General features: G+C 36.9%; 1 protein-coding gene across 2 annotated transcripts in view; it reads left to right on the top strand.

Annotated features, from left to right (window-relative positions):
• Positions 1 to 1,902, top strand: part of LOC136028820 (uncharacterized) — a 34,007-nt gene extending 32,105 nt beyond the window's left edge. The window contains exon 2 of one of the 2 annotated variants that reach the window (XM_065706741.1): positions 877 to 1,902. In XM_065706741.1, the coding sequence (XP_065562813.1) occupies positions 884 to 1,813 (930 nt within the window). In that variant the 5' untranslated portion in view covers positions 877 to 883 and the 3' untranslated portion in view covers positions 1,814 to 1,902. The remainder of the gene's footprint in view (positions 1 to 876) is intronic. The other variant, XM_065706740.1, reaches the window with a different exon arrangement.
• Positions 1,903 to 16,923: the final 15,021 nt, after the last annotated feature.

The raw sequence follows: 16,923 nt of genomic DNA, 5'->3' as shown, positions 1-16,923 counted from the left end.
CCCTTGGTCCCCCCGAACAAAAATTGGATACGCTACTGAGTGTCACTAATAGTTTTTACTCTTTATCATAACATAGTTAATCGCCCAAGGTCCAACTCTCGTAAATTTCCATTTTCTTTGGTATTAACGTTAAAGAAACCCAATGTGGATGATGAACTACATTGCCTTCTGCAGCACTAAAACATGTTGACTTAGCCTCTGAACTGTTAACATTAGTAAACTAAAAGAAATCTTTGCTTTAATCTAGGTTTTCCTCCTTACCGAGGGTGTTTTTTTTATTTTTCAAAATAAACGAGCTATCTCAGACTCACAGTTTTCTATAGGATGATGATAAGTTTTGATTAAACATAATGAATTTTACACTTCTTGAATCATCATAACAATCTGATTAGGGCGAGTTAAATAAATAATCCTCAATTTTGTAGGAGTACAGCTGAAATTTCTCTATTATTTATAATTAATCAACAATTTTGGTCTTCAAGGATTATTATAGATCAAAATCCAGTAAGCACAAAGTACGCCAAAGTCAGTTGAAAAAAATCATGCCAGGTTAAGGAGTTATTCGACTTTTAGCTGGTGAAAGAATTCTGCCTTATATACCCCCTTCTTTTAAATATTTTAAAATACCTGCTAAGTATGCAACAGTTTATGGTTAAACAAGATTCCCAATTGCTACATTACGCTGGTGACTTTTCGATTTGATACTAGCACCAGGCTTCACCCTTACACCTAGCACGTACATTCATTTTTTATAATTCAAAGTACTGTAGATTTTAATTCACAATTAAAGGTCCAATTTTGCAAAAAAAAAAAATATAATTCTAGAATTATATTATAATTATAATTCTCTTCTCTAAATATATAATTATTTTCTAGGTAAAACATGCTCTCCCAACGTCATACTAGATTACTGAAGTCAAGTTTCGTGATCTTATGTGGACTTACAGTCATCATAGGAGCAGCATTATACTTAAAAAACAACTCCCTAAGAATATCACAAAATGGCGGTTTCAGATTCGATTTAATAGACAATGTTACAGGAGCTAATACTGTTATAGTGCCTAATTTTATACATTACATAAGATGGAATATAGCTACTATTACTTTTGTCGATTATGTATGTATTCGCAGCGCTTACTTAAATCATAGACCTGACTTTATTTATATGCACACAAATCTAAAGAATTTCAGTGGAGACTTTTGGGAAAGGCTATTAGAAGATCCCGATTTCAAAAAGAAAGTTGTTATTAAATATTTAGAAATACCTAGTGAAATTTATGGCCAACCTTTAAGTAAAGCATGGAGACTTTACCACGGATCTGATATCGCTCGAATGGAAATACTAAAGAAATATGGAGGGATATATCTAGACAATGATGTGTATGTAGTGAGGCCTCTGAGAAAGTATCTAAAATATGAAATGACTTTAGGATGGGACGATGAACAATTCTTAGGGAATCAAGTGCTAATTTCCCATCCTAACGCTAGATTTATCGATGCTTATCTAGGGACATACAAGATTTATAAATCTAACTTGTGGTATTATAATGCTGGTGAACGTCCAACGGTCGAAGTGCTATATAAAAACCCTGAGCTAGTGCACAGAGTAAGGTTACAATTTGGGGTTCACAATTTGGCCCATCATCTCTATAATATTTATTGGAGTGAATGGAGGAAGCAGGATTGTATTCATTTATTGATCAACCATAGGAGCTATTTGGACAAGTTTTATAAAGACATTCCTGTTTTTAATGAAGTGAATATTTATAGCTACAATAAAACATTTGGTGAAATGGCTAGAAGTGTTATTTGATTCTTGCTTCAAAAGTTTCTCCATTAAAATCATTTTCTTGCTTTTAATTTTAAAGACATAGTAAAGATAATACTCACAAAGATAAGCTTTACAGCAGAAACACTTCAAAGGTTTTTTTTTTCAAAACCTTAGCATTACTTTCATCTCTAAGGTGTTCTTTATCTTTTTTTTAAGAGTGCCGATTATAAGATGTTTTTAGCAAAATTTTTGGAAGTTGAGCATCAAACCCATATATTTTTCGATTTTCATGCATATTAAGGGAAACAAAATTATACCTTACTGGGGAATTGACGCCCCTAAATGGGGTTAAGTGGGCCAACCTCGACTTGTAAATGGAATTGAACAATGATTTAATTAATCTATAAAAAAAGTGCATATTTGAAACAAAGTGGAAAACAGAGTACGTTTCATCTATAAAAGGTTTTATGAAGTAGCGATATCATATCAAGTAGCTTCGTATATATATTAAAACCCAAAAGAAAATTGGTATAGGAGTTTTGCAAAAGCAGGCTTTGTAGAGGAAAAGGTGACTTAAATACAAATAAAAGATAAAAACAAAAGTTAAAAATTAGTCAGGATAAAAAAAAATTGACGAGTTATTTAGTTTACAGTCCCTTGAATTTTCAGGGTCAGAAAACTAGCAACCTACTTCCTTGAACATTAGATCCCGAAGCAAAATACTGCATCTGATTTTACTGAAAACTTAGTAAGTACAAATTACACTCTGGGCGTTATAGAGGATACTGACGGGTGGCAATAAGAAAACAAATTCAAGGTGATTTTCCTGTTTTCCCTAAGTCTGCTTGCATTTGTGCTAAAATTAGTTTCTTCATTCATACTTTCTTTTATTCGTTTAAAACTTGACATCTTATATAAGCTAATTTCTACTCGCTTCAAGTTTTTAAGTCGCTTAAGTTTTTATTGAAAAACTTTTTTTTTTCATCACTTTTCTGTAAAGATGACTGAGTAAGTTAAAACTAGTAGAGTTCTTTACTTACGTCGATTCTAAAATCAGTCTCTAGTGGGTCTTCCATTGTAGAACATACAAAAAGACAACAAATCCACTAGAAATTTTTGGAGCCGCTATGAGTTGAGCATTCATATCCTGTTTTGAATCTATAGGTTCTAGTCCATGTCATTTTACGTTTGGGAAATCTGACGGGAAATCTGGTATACGAGACGCTATAGGGACAGTGGATTGAGCATCTTTGAGAATGAATGCCAGCTCAAACTACTAAGAATACATATTGAAGATCCCCCATCCAATCCTGAAGTCTAGCATATCCAGAATATTACAAAAATGTTCCTATCACCGTTAAGAAGAGCCGCTACAGTAGGCCAAGCTGAACGGAAATACTAAAAATAACACCCCCATCTAATTCTTCAAGTTGAACCACTGAGTTCCAGAAGAGACTGCTCGAACTTATTAGAAGATTTCATAAGATCAATAAAAAAATGCAGCCGAGGTATCTTTGCAGAATCTCTTGAAGGCAAATCCCTCTTTCTGCAATAAAGAAGTTAAAAAGATCGTTCAGGCTGCCTATAGTGCAAAATTCTAATCTCTACCGTCAGTAACAGGAAGTAAGCAGTCGTGGAGCATAAATAGCGAAGATTTCACAGAGCGGGAGCAAATCAAGGTTAATGTTCCATTTTATCTGTAGATTATTTTTTCTGAGTGACGTTAAGGTTGTAAATAATTAGCAACAGTGAAATCGGAGGGATTTTTCTTCTTCCTTTTTTCGCAACACTATTAACACACAACACTATTAACAAAACAAATCGGGTCTTTGCCAAATTTCGAGAAACGGCAAATGTGAAATACAGCCAAAATATACCATAATTAAATTTTCACAAACTCTAGGCGTGAATAGGGTAGGGGAACACGGAGCGGAACGGGGTACTAAATTTAAAATGATTTTCATTAACTCGAAGGAGTCAATATAAAAGGCTACAACATTTCATAAAATTGTATTGTTGTAAACAAACTTTCACACTCATCTTTTAAAAAGTGAACACTATTATTATTTATTTAATTAAAATATATAAAAGCGTCAATTACCCCGTTCTGCCCCATATTTGGGGCAGAACGGGGTGGTATTTAAAAAAGTATATGTAAATAAGTCAAACTGTTATTTGTCTTTTTATTTATTTTGATTAAGTGAAAAAGCTATTTTAGACATACTGTTCCATCAAATTAATCAGATTAATTAATTAATATGAACTAAATTCATAGTTAAAAACTATGTTAAAAAACTAAAAACTTATTATTAAAAACTAAAAATTCATAGTTAACAACATTTCATAAAATTGTATTGTTGTAAACAAACTTTCACACTCATCTTTTAAAAAGTGAACACTATTATTATTTATTTAATTAAAATATATAAAAGCGTCAATTACCCCGTTCTGCCCCATATTTGGGGCAGAACGGGGTGGTATTTAAAAAAGTATATGTAAATAAGTCAAACTGTTATTTGTCTTTTTATCTATTTTGATTAAGTGACAAAGCTATTTTAGACATACTGTTCCATCAAATTAATCAGATTAATTAATTAATATGAACTAAATTCATAGTTAAAAAATTAATTTAACTATTAATATAAAAGTTAAACTAAAATTTGGCTTTTTATTCATTTTGCTTAAGGCAACAAAACTAGTTTAAACATATTCTTTCATCAAATTAATCTCATTCTGAACTACAAAAATTACATGCAAGGATAGCCTCATCGTCCTCGCTATCAATTCCTGCACAGGAATTGTCGGCTCATTTCTTACATATGGAATAGGCAACCCAAGCCTCAGTTGAATTTGAATAGAAATCACAGCAATATAAACATTCACAGTCGGAAAACTCGTCAGAATCACTGCCGTAAGTTTCAGGTTGTTTCTTTATCTTCTTGTTTGTTTGTTTTTTTGTTGGCACTAATTCACTCTTATTCAGACACTCTCTCTCTCTCTCTTTTTTCTTAGAGTTTCTGTTTCGTTTTCTTTTTTAAAAGGTATCTTCGGTGCTCTTTCTGTCTTGGCAATCTCCTTTTATTTTTTCACTTTTATAGCATCCTCTAACTCTTTTTTGTAGGGTGAATCAGTTATAACTGCAGTCTTCCCCCTCCTTCGATTTGTCCTTTTTGTACTTTCTCTGACTTTTGGAATAAAAATTAAATTTACAGGTGAAACATTAAATGCAGTTGCAGAGTCATTCATGTTAGTCGTCATCCAAGAGCATCCAGGAGTAGCCCTCTCATCCATGTTAAATTGAACCTTTTTTGTTGGGGTGCCATTAACACCAACCAATAATAGGACTAGAAACTATAAAATCTTCACGCCTATCACTACAAGTGCGACGATTTTCTCATTTGTTCTTTCTCTGTCGTTGGATGTTCCTCAATTGTCTTTTGGGTTGAAGCTCCAACTTGCTTGATTTCAGTAGTGTCAGCGGATAGTAAATCTGTATCAGAGAAAGTGGCAGGGTTCGGTGGCCAAATTTCTGCTTCTTTAAATCCCTTAATAGTAGTATTCATAGGGACGCTTTGGATAAACACTGATCCGAAGAGCGTTGAAATTTGAAACAGCGTTACGACTTTCCCCGGGTTGCAACGGAGCCACTTTCAAAGCCTGTCAGTGTAGTGAAGGCTCAGACTTCATAGAAGACACATAAAGCGGTCGTGACTTGTGAGAACAGTGCAGGGGTAAATACATCAATGAAACGCCATAATCCCTTGCGTAGTCTAAGAGTTTTAGGTTCTTGGTGTGGATGGAATATCCGCATAATATGAAAAGAACCGGAAAGTCCTTTGATGCCTTAGAAAATGCTTCAATTTTTTAAAACCATACTAAGAACAGCACAGCGGTCATCCATCCAGGGCTGTGAACCTCAGCTCAACTTCCTAGAGGTAGTCCAAACTTCTCCTGCAATCTCTTCCTCGGAAAAATTAACATCAGGGGCATGTATGATCCACTTGGAGACACGCAAATAAGGCAAGTTACGGTTTCCCCCCTTTCTGGAGAAGTTATTGCACCAACATGTCGTTTATCCTTACAGGCAATGCTTTTTGAATGGTAAATGTTTGGTCTTTGGCTAGGCCTTAAGCTGCTGCGTTTAACACTCTTTTTTTAGTCAAGTATCTCAATTAAAATAAATCATATCTTAAAAATGCAGATCAGGGAGACTCATTGTATAAAGTCTTGTACAAGCCGAAATTTTGTAATAAAAATGTACTACTGATTTGGATTCACTTTTAAGTCTAAGATATTACTTCGGCAAAACCAAAGTATCCGGGAAAAGGCGGTGGTAAGAGGTTTGGCCCCTCTCTTTTGTTGCACGATTTTACCGTTAAGCCTTGTAAAGCACAAATTTCGCCTTTTTTCAAAGAATATACATTATCCTATCTTATAGTTTAATTTTTATACAGCCCAATCTACATTTATTAGGTGCCTCTGCATTAAACAGAGGCAACGCTATAGTGTTGCCTATAGTAAGGGCCATACGACACCAATGTCTTAACATTTATTTATTATTTCTTTTTCGCAGAGGCAATACGTATGAAAGGGGTCTTCGTATAAACTTCAAAGGGGGCTCTTTCTATTGGAAACCCAGAGTTCTAGTGCCCTTTTAAGAGTCAAAAGTGATCAGAGGGAAACTAGCCCCCCCCCCCACACCATTTCCATAAACAAATCCGATACCAATTTTAAATTTATTTTAAAAATAGTGCAAAGATCATGTTCCAAAGACTCCGGGGTCGACACAGCCCACCTGGGCCCAAGGGCCGGCGTTGTAAGTGATGCCCTGGGGCAGTTATGGTTGTTAGAGAAGGGATGCTTATATGAACTATAGAGAGGGTTCATTTGATTGGAATTAAAAGATGTAGTTCTCTTTTTCAGAGTCAAAAGAAATTGGAGGGCAATTAGCCCCCACCCACGCCCTATTTTGCCCAAATGCACTAGATAACAATTTTCAGATAGCTATTTTGTTAAAAATAGTTGAAGATCAGATAAAAAAAATCCGATGTCGACACAAACACCAAGGGTCTGGGAGCAGGCGTTGTAAGTTATGTACTTAGGTTCTTATAGAAGGGATGATTTTACAAACTTGAGATAAGGCTCGCTTGATTGGAAATTAGAAGTTCTAGTTCACTTTTTAAGATTCAAAAATAATTGGAGGGCAGAAAAAAAATATGAATGAAACAAGGTTGGGTGTTCACTCAAGTTCTAGTTCAATTTTTATGATTGAAAATAATCAGAGGGCAGCAAGCCCTTCACACCCTTTTTTCTCCAAATATATCCGAAAAAAATTTTGAGGTAGCTACTTTGTTAAAATTAGTTGAAAGATCATATAACGAAAACTCCTGGTCGGCACAACCTTCCAGGGCCTGGGGGCAAATATGGTTCTTATAGAAGGGATGCTCATTTGATAGAAATTTGAAAGTTGTGGTTCACTTTTTAAGAGTCAAAAGTGATCCGGGGGCAGCTGGCATCCGCCCCCCTAACCACTACCTTTTTCTCCCAAATAAATCGGATAAAATTTTGAGATAGCTTTTTTGTTAAAAATAGTTCAAGGGTCAGATGACCCCCAGGCCATGGTGCCGGGCGTTGTAGGTTATGCCCGGGGGCATGTAAAATTCTTATGGAAGGGATGCTCGCATAAACTTCAGAGTGGGCTCAGTTGATTGGAAATTGAAAGTTCGAGTTCACTTTGTCGTAGTCAAAAGTGATCGGAGGGCAGCTAGCTCCCCTCCCTCAGAACTTATTCACCCAATGCATCAGATAGGCTAAAGTCTTTTTAAGATAAACTTTTTATTTCAAATAGTTCAAAGGTCAAATAACAAAAACTCCGGTATCGACAGAGCCCCCCCCCCGGGCCCTGGAACAGGCGTTGCAAGTTATGTCCTGTGGTAATATATGGTTCTTATGGAATGGATGCTCGTACAAATTTCAGAGAGGGCTCATTTGATCGGAAATTGAAAGTTGTAGTTTACTGTATAAGAGTCGAGAGTAATTGGAGGACATCTAGCATCTCCCCACGGCTTTCCCCCAAAATGAATCAGACAAAATTTGAGATAGCCATTTTGTTAAAAATGGTTCAAGGGTCAGAAAACAAAATTTCCTGTGTCGACCAAACTTGCCAGGGTCCGGGGGCAGGCGTTGCAAGTAATGACCTGGGGTTATATATGGCTCTTATGGAAGGGCTGCTCGTATAAACTTAAGAGGGCCCATTTTTTGGAAATTAAAAGTTCTAATTTACCTTTTGAGAGTCAAAAGAGATCGAAGGGCAACTTGCCCTCCCCTTCGCAGCCTATGTTCCCCAAATGTATAAGATAAAAATTTTGAGATAGCCATTTCGTTAAAAACAGTTAAAATGTTGGATAACAAAAACTCTGGTGTCAGCACAACCTCTCAGGGCCTGAGGAAGGAGTTGTAAGTTATGCCCAGCGGGCATATATGGTTTTTATGGTATATACTTCAAAGAGGGCTAATTTGTTTGAAAATGAATATTCTCGTTCACTTTTTAAGAGTCGAAAGAGATCAAAGGGCAATACCCCCCACGCCCTTTTTCCCGAAGACATCAGGTAAAAATTCTTAGATAGCTATTTTATTAGAAATAGTTTAAAGGTCAGATAACAAAACTCTGGTGTCGATATAGCCCATCAGGGCCCGGGGGCAGTCGTTGTAAGTTATGCCCTGGGGGTGTATATGGTTCTTATGGAAGGGATGCTCGTGTAAACTTCATAGAGGACTCACTTGATTGGAAACTGAAGGTTCTAGTTCACTTTGAACGAGTCGAAAGAGATCCAAGGGGAACTAGGTTCTTGTTTCCACGCCTTTTTTCACAAGCCCATCCGATAACGAAATCCCAGCGCCTACACAACCCCCCAATGCCCGGGGCAGGCGTTATAAGTTATGCCCTGGGGGTTTATATGGTTCTCAGGGTAGGGATGCTCGTCAAAACTTCGGAGGGGGCTCATGTAATTGGAAATTGAAAGTTCCTTTTCACTTTTTAAGAGTCAAAAGTGATCGGGGATAGTTTGCCTTTTCTCCTCACGCCATTTTCTTTTCAAATGCATAAGATAAAAAATTTGAGATAAGTATTTTGTCAAAAATTGTTTAAAGGTCAGATAACAGAAATCCAGTATTGACGTAACGCCCCAGAGCCCGAGGGCCGGTGTTGTAAGTTATCCCCTGGGGGGAAATATGGTTCTTATAGAAGGGATGCGCCTATATACTACAGAGATTGGATTCGAAATTAAAAGTTCTAGTTCACTTTTTCAGAGTCGGGTTTTCAGAGTCTAGTTTACAAAGAGATAGGAGGGCAATTATCCCTTGCCCCCCTCCACGGCTTTATTTCCCCAAACACATCCAATAAAAATTCCGATAAAAAATTGCCATTTTGTTTAAATAGTTTAAACAGCACATTTTAAAACTCCGGTGTCGACAAAACCACCCGGGAACAGGCTTTTTAAGTTATTCGCTGGGGATATATGGTTCTTATACAAAGGATGCTCGCATGAGCTTCAAAGAGGGCTCATTTGATTGAAAATTCTACTTCACTTTTAAGAGTCAAAACGGAGCAGGGGCAGTTAGCCTTCTCCCCCATGCCTTTTTTTTCCCAAATGAACAGATAAAATTTTCTTAGATAGGTATTTCGTCAAAAATTGTTCAAAGGTCAGCAAACAAAAAATCGAGTGTTGAAACAACCCCCCCCCCCAGGGTTAGGCGTTGGAAGTTATGCCCTGGAGGAAGAATATGGTTCTCATGGAAGGGATGTTTATAAAAAGTACAGAGAGGGCTCATTTAATTAGAAATTAAAAGTTCTAGTTCACTTTTTTGAGTCAACACACATCGGAGGGCAACTGACCCTCCCACGCCGTTTTTCCCAAATGCATCAGGAAAAATTGTGAGATAGCTATTTTGTTAGAAATAGTTAAAAGGACAAAAAACAAAACTCTGCAACCCCAAAGGGCCAAGGGGCAGTCGTTGTACATTTTGCCCTGGGGGCATATATGGATCTTATAGGAGGGGTGCGTGTATAAACTTCAAAGAGGGCCCATTTGATTGGAAATTAAAAGTTCCATTCCACTTTTCAAATTAAAAAAAGATCAGAGGGCAGTTAGTCCTTCCCCCATCCACGCCTTTATTTCCCCAAACCCATCCAATAAAAATTTTGAGATGGCCATTTTGCTTAAAATAGTTCAAACATCACATATAAAAAAACTCCGTGGTCGACACAACCATCCTAGGACAGGCGTTGAAAGTTATGCCCTGATGGCATACATGGTTCTTATAGAAATTATTATGCTCGTATAAGCTTCAGAGAGGTCTAATTTGATTAAAAATTGAAAGTTATAGCTTACTTTTAAGGAGTCAAAAGAGATCGAAGGGCATTCCCCTGTGACCCTTCTCGCCCAAATGCATTAGAGAAAAATTTTGAGGTAGCAATTTTGTTAAAAATTACTTGACAGGTCAGATAGCAGAATTCCGATGTAGATACAGCCACCCAGGGTCCGGGGAGAGGCGTTTTAGTTTATGCCCTGGGTGCATAAAAGGCTCTTATAGAAGGTATGCTCGTATAACTTTCAGAGATAAAAATTTTTATTTTAAATGTGTCGGATAGAAAACCCCCAGGGACCGGGCAGAGGCGGTGTCAGTTATGTCTTGGGGGCATAGAAGGTTTTTATGGATGGGACGATCGTATAAATTTTAGAAAGGGCTCATTTAATTGGAAATTGAAAGTTCTAGTTCAACTTATAGGAGTTAAAAAGGATTGGAGGGCAGATAGCCCTCCCAGTCCTGTTTTCCCCAAATGCATCAGATAAAAATTTTGAAATATTCATTTTGTTAAAAATAGTTCAAAGATCAGATAAAAAAACTCTAGCATTGAAACGGCCAAGGGCCCGGGACAGGCGTTGTAAATTATGCCGTGGGCATATATGGTTCTTATGGAAGGGATGCTTGTATAAGCTTCAGAGAGGGCTCATTAAATTGGAAATTGAATTTTTTGTTGGAATTGAAAACTTTGGGTGACGATATAACCCCCAAGGGCCCGGGACAGGCGTTGTAAATTATGCCGTGGGCATATATGGTTCTTATGGAAGGGATGCTTGTATAAGCTTCAGAGAGGGCTCATTAAATTGGAAATTGAATTTTTTGTTTACTTTTTAAGAGTCAAAGTAATCAGGTGGCAGCTAGCCCCCACCCCATTCCCTTTTTCCTTCAATGCATCAGAAAAAAAAATTTGAGATACCCATTTTGTTAAAAATGGTTCAAGGGTCAGATAACAAAATTTCTTGTGTCGACACAACCCTCCAATGCCCCAGAGAAGGCATTGTAAGTTATAGCCTGGCAGAAAACTATGGTTCTTATAGAATGGATGTTCATATAAACTTCAGAGAGGGCTCTTTTGATGGGAAATTAAAAGTTATAGTTCCTAGAACTCCCCCTTCCCCAACACCCTTTTTTCCAAATGCATCAGATAAAAATTATGAGACAAACGTTTTGTTAGAAATAGTTCAAACGACAGATAACAAAACTCTGCAACCCCCGAGGGCACAGGGGCAGTAATTTGTAGCAATTTTTGGCAGCATTTAAAGAACTTATAGAAGGCATGCTCGTATAAACTTCAGAGATGGCTCATTTGACCGAGAATGGAAAATTCTAGTTCACTTTTTAAGATTCAAAAATCAAAGGAGGGCAGGTGTCCCCCGCCCTTTTCCCCCAAATACACCAGATAAAAATTTGAAAATATACATTCTGTTAATAATAGTTCAAAGGTCAGATTACAAAAACTCCGGCATCGAAACAGTCCTCCAAGGCCCAAGGGGGGCATTGTAAGTTGCGCCCTGGGGGTATATATGGTGCTTATGGAAGGGATGGTCCTTCAGAGAGGGCTCATTGGTTTGGAAAGTGAAAATTCCCACTCACTTTTTAAGAGTGAAAAGGGCGAGGGAGCTAGCTGCCCTCCGATCACTTTTGACTCTTATAAAGTGAACTATAACTTTCGATTTTCAATTAAAGGATTGAGGGCAGATAGCCTTCTCCCCCTACGCCCATTTTTCCCAAATACATCTGATAAAAATTTTGAAATAGAAATTTTGTCAAAAATAGTTCAAAGGTCAGATAACAAAAAAATTCTACTGTCGAAACAGCCACCAGTGCCCGGGGGCAGGCGTTGTAGGTTATGCTCATTTGATTGGGGCTCATTTGATTGAAAATTCAAATTATAGTTCACTTTATAAGATTCAAAAGTGATCGGAGGAGAGCTAGCTTCACCCCCCCCCTTTTTCCCCAAATACATCAGATAAAAATTTTGAAATAGAAATTTTGTTAAAAATAGTTCAAAGATCAGGTAACAAAAAAAATCTACTGTCGAGACAGCCCCCAGTGCCCGGGGGCAGGCGTTGTAGGTTATGCTCATTTGATTAAAAATTGAAAGTTATAGTTCACTTTATAAGAGTCAAAAGTGATCGGAGGGCAGCTAGCTTCACCCCCCCCCCTTTCCCCAAATACATCAGATAAAAACTTTGAAATATAAATTCTGTTAAAAATAGTTCAAAGATCCGATAAAAAAAACTCTAGTATTGAGACGGCCCCCAGGGCCCGGGGGAAGGCGCTGTAAATTATGCCGTGGGGGCATAAATGGTTCTTATGGAAGGCTGGTCGTATAAACTTCAGAAAGGGCTCATTGGTTTGGAAACTGAAAATTCCAGTCTTTTTAAGAGTGAAAAGGGTGGGGGAGCTAGCTGCCCTCCGATCACTTTTGACTCTTATAAAGTGAACTATAACTTTCAATTAAATAATCGAGGGCAGTTAGCCTTCTCCCCTACACCCTTTTTTCCCAAATACATCAGATAAAAATTTGAGATAGGTCTTTTGTCAAAAACTATTCAAAGGTCAGATAACAAAAAAAAATCTACCGTCGAAAAAAGCCCCCAGTGCCCGGGGGCAGGCGTTGTAGGTTATGCTCATTTGATTGGGGCTCATTTGATTGAAAATTGAAAGTTATAGTTCACTTTATAAGAGTCAAAGGTGATCGGAGGGCAGCTAGCTCCCCCCCCCTTTTTTCCCCAAATGTATCAGATAAAAATTTTGAAATAGAAATTTTGTTAAGAATAGTTTAAAGGTTAAATGACAAAAACTCCAGTATCAACTCAGCCCCCTAGGGCCCAAGGCATAGGCATTGTAAGCTATGCCCTGGGGTTATATGGAAGGGGTGTTCGGAAGGGATTTGATTGAAATTGAAAGTTGTAGTTTGGATTTCAAGAGTCAAAAGTGATCGGAGGGCAGCTAGCTCCCCCTTTACGCCTTTTCCCCCTAAATACATCAGTTAAAAAATTTTGAGATTGCTATTTTGTTAAAAATAATTGAACGGTCAGATAACCAAATTTCATATGTCGACAAAAAACCCCAGGGGTAGGCATGTTAAGCTATGCCCTGGGGGTAAATGTGGTTCTTATGGAAGGGATGTTCGTGTAAACTTTCGAGAGGGCTCATTTGTTTGGAAAGTTAAAATTCTAGTTCCTTTTTTAAAAGTCAAAAGTGATAAGGGGCAGTTAGCCTTCTCCCCCCCCCGCCCTTTTTTTCCCTGGATAAATAGGGTACAAATTTGGAGAAAGTGAAGTTTCCAGCGCAGTTTCATGTCTTACCCCTGCAGAATATTAAATTACCTCTCTAAAAACAGGAAAAAAATTTTTGTATCTCTTATAGATTTCTTGGGAATAATTCTGGGAAATTCGTTCCAAAATTCCGATTTTTTGGGTTGTTTTCTGAAGTTTTTGATTTGACCGTCTGTATTTTTAATCAAGTAATACTAAGAAAAGTATGCAAAGCCACGTGAGCTTGCGTGCATACGAAATTGCTTTGTGCATTTAGCAATGTTTTGTCAAGTTGTCATTAAGCCTCAAATTACTTTGGTATCCTAAAGATGACTTTTTCTAGACAAGGTAGAATTTTTTTTTCCTCTACTTATACAGAGCTTAATCTTTTAAGAAGTTGATCTGGTGTTGGTTTTCCGATACAAAACCTCTTCTGTTACTTTTCCTATTTTTCAGTTTTGATTTAGATTTAGTTTTGATTAAGAAAATTCTCTAAACTTTATCTAGGTAAAATTTCCTAGCTTCGAAGCTGAACTTTTTAGCAAGCAAATAACCTGAATACTGGTACAAGTTTATATTGTGTGTTCAAACATCCTAGCAAAATGTACGAATCTTTCATAAGTTTTTGGGAAACACTACCGGAAATCTTGATTTCAAAGCAGAAATCCTGATTTTTTATTATATTTTTTTTTCCAAAGTGGCAACTGCAGAAGATATTTGCAAAAACGGAAGATTAGAGGTCGAATTTTTCTTCCGCTCAGACAGTGTGAACAACTCCATAGAGGGACCAAGAAGAAAACATGTGGGGAAAAAAAGCGTTATAAAGTTTTCCCAGGGTTATTTTGTGAAACTGGCCTTTAACTCGAACAAGCAGCCCTTACGATTTTCGAAGCTTTTCTTTAAACGCTGAGATAACAAATAATTTAGTAATTTTGACATTTGAGCCAAACAGGAGGCCAACTTTGATAGTTACAAAAAGTTGCTGAGACGAACCGTAGACGGGAAATTCAGTTTCAGAGTAGGCAACTTGGAGCCCAATCTCGTAGAGACTAGAATAAACAATATCTACTGCATTTTGGAGAACTTGGAAATCGTCTGATAGTAGAAGGTTGTATGCGTAACAGAGTTGGCTGGCATCAATGCAGGGCTCCATCAAGAATGGAGGAATATTTTTAGTAACGGTTCGGCTGGCATTAGAGAAAAGAGCTGGACTAAGCACAGAGCCTTGTTTCACACCTTTCTGAACAGTGATGGAGTTTCTAGACTGGCTACCAAGCCGTACGCATATAGACGCATTGCCATGCCAATTCGATAAGAGGCCGCAGAGAAAAGGGTTAATTAGACAGCCGAAGGTGTGACAATGACAAAGTTTTTCTTTTGGTCAAGTTTCGACACATAGTGGAGGAGAACATGTTCATAGGTAGCTTCAACCAGAGGAGGTTCATCGGAGAAAAGTGAGGAAAAAATGTTTTTCTCACGCAGCGACATAGATCAAGGTTATATTAAGAGGACAAATTTGGTGTCAACTTAAAAACTCTCTTCCAAAGTTGTTTGGAGTAATTTCTTATCTCACGCGTTGCTGTTTCAATTTGTCTATTTTTCTATTGGTAAAGAGCTTTTCGAAACTCATGTTTAGTTGACGTAGCTATCGAAAAAATATCACCCAAATGGGGATGCTCAAAGTCAACCCAAATCCAAACTCAAAACTTGTGATGGACCTTGGCATCTTGCAACTCTTCATTCTCTTTCCAACCCTGTTTGTGTGCCCTATTTTGACCTTTGTAAATGTGACCGTAGTGTAAAATGACATTATGTGCATCCAAGGTTGCCAAAAGGGCTTATCCGATGTATCCCAGGAAAGGCTAAGAGTATAAAGTTGAAAATTTCAGGGCATGTTGACCTAAATCATAAGAAACTACGTGCATACAGGTTGTCAAAAGGGAATTGAAATGAAAATTTCCAAAAATGTTCAGAAGGATTTTGAACTAAAACAATATCTTAGAAACGTTTAAGGGTATTGATTTGAAACTTACACGGCTAGTACTGCTACTGCCACTATCTCTACTACTGCTACTACGACTGCTTATGACTATGACTACTAGAGACTAAGACTACTTCGGGCTGTGAGTACTTTGGACTGGGACTTCAATTAACTGCTATTGCGATTACTTCTGACTTTGAGTGCAACTGCTTGGGAGTTCGACTGGGATTACTTGGGATTGTGACTACTTCTAACTGTTGCTACAACAGGTAATGCAATAATGATTCAAGCGAAAAACCAAAAAACAACCAGATATTACAACAAAAAACCAAGTCAACCTCAAAACGATCAAACATTACCACAAACAGTCGCAGAGCTAATACACTCTATGCCTTCTAAAGACCAGAACGTTGTTTAATTTTGCTGAAAACAAGATGTATTTTCTTCTTTTGCAAAGTTAATAAATCCAAAAAATGTTTCTTTATCCAGTTTTTATTTGAGCTGTCTTGGTTATTATGAAGATTTGAAAATTTCTTGTTGTTGGTTTTATGACAAATAAATTATATGGCTCAAAAAAAAATTATTTTCAATAAAGTGTAAATTCAGAATTTCTGCAACACTGCACAAAGGTTTGGCGCCAGAGGTCCAAACCCTTTGACTTTTACATCAAAATCGCGTCCTCTTTTTTGGCGGTTTTATCTTCTTTTCTAAAATTATGCGAATTTTAACTTGCTAATAGACTTTGTGACGAACATAAGGATTAACAAATTCTGCATATTTTGAATCAGCATAAACAATAGATTCTGCCGTTGTAGAAATTATATCAAAGAGTTCCTTTTTTAGAGTTTCTGTTTCTACTGTCCTATCAGCTGTCTTGCTAATGCCTTAGGAAGGATATTGTTTATTTATGTGGTTGATATATACAAAAATACTATATGCTATATCAAATACTGAAGCAAACCCTAAGAGCTATAGTCACTTGGTAACTCAACGTGTTTTTTGTTTTTTTTTACTGATCGTCTTGAAAATACATGGTGAAGTTACAAATTTATGATCATAAACATATTAAAACTTCGATATTTTTTTATGAGAGGGAGGGATAATCAAGATTTTGACACTGCTCTCGATTTTTATTTCCTTTTTTTTTCGTAAGTTTGACCCTCCTAGAGTTAGATACAAACCTATGCCAAACACCAAACTAGCTGATTTTATTAATTTGCACTTGTTTCAGTAACGGTGAGGTTTATCCCCTCTTCAGAGCAAAACATATAATAGCACGATTCTTACTTTCAGAAATTTTCTGAAAAATACATGCTTTTAGTTTAAACCCAGAGAAGATAGAAATATGGGTGGAAGAAAAATATTCTCCTTCTTCATATAGCGTTTTCGGAGAAATTATTTTACTATTACCTTAAAAATTAATTACGAACTTTACAATAACCTTATTAATTATAATTAATAATTTACAAAGCATCTTTAAAGGCTTTATAGTTCCACTTGTTACGTTCTCTGCTGTTGTGTAAGACCACTGACTATTGCATTTC

The sequence above is a fragment of the Artemia franciscana genome, chromosome 7 (genome assembly GCF_032884065.1).
Source record: "Artemia franciscana chromosome 7, ASM3288406v1, whole genome shotgun sequence".
NCBI classification, from domain to species: domain Eukaryota; kingdom Metazoa; phylum Arthropoda; class Branchiopoda; order Anostraca; family Artemiidae; genus Artemia; species Artemia franciscana.
Note: the sequence above shows the minus strand (reverse complement) of the source record. Positions and strands in the feature narration are given on the sequence as shown.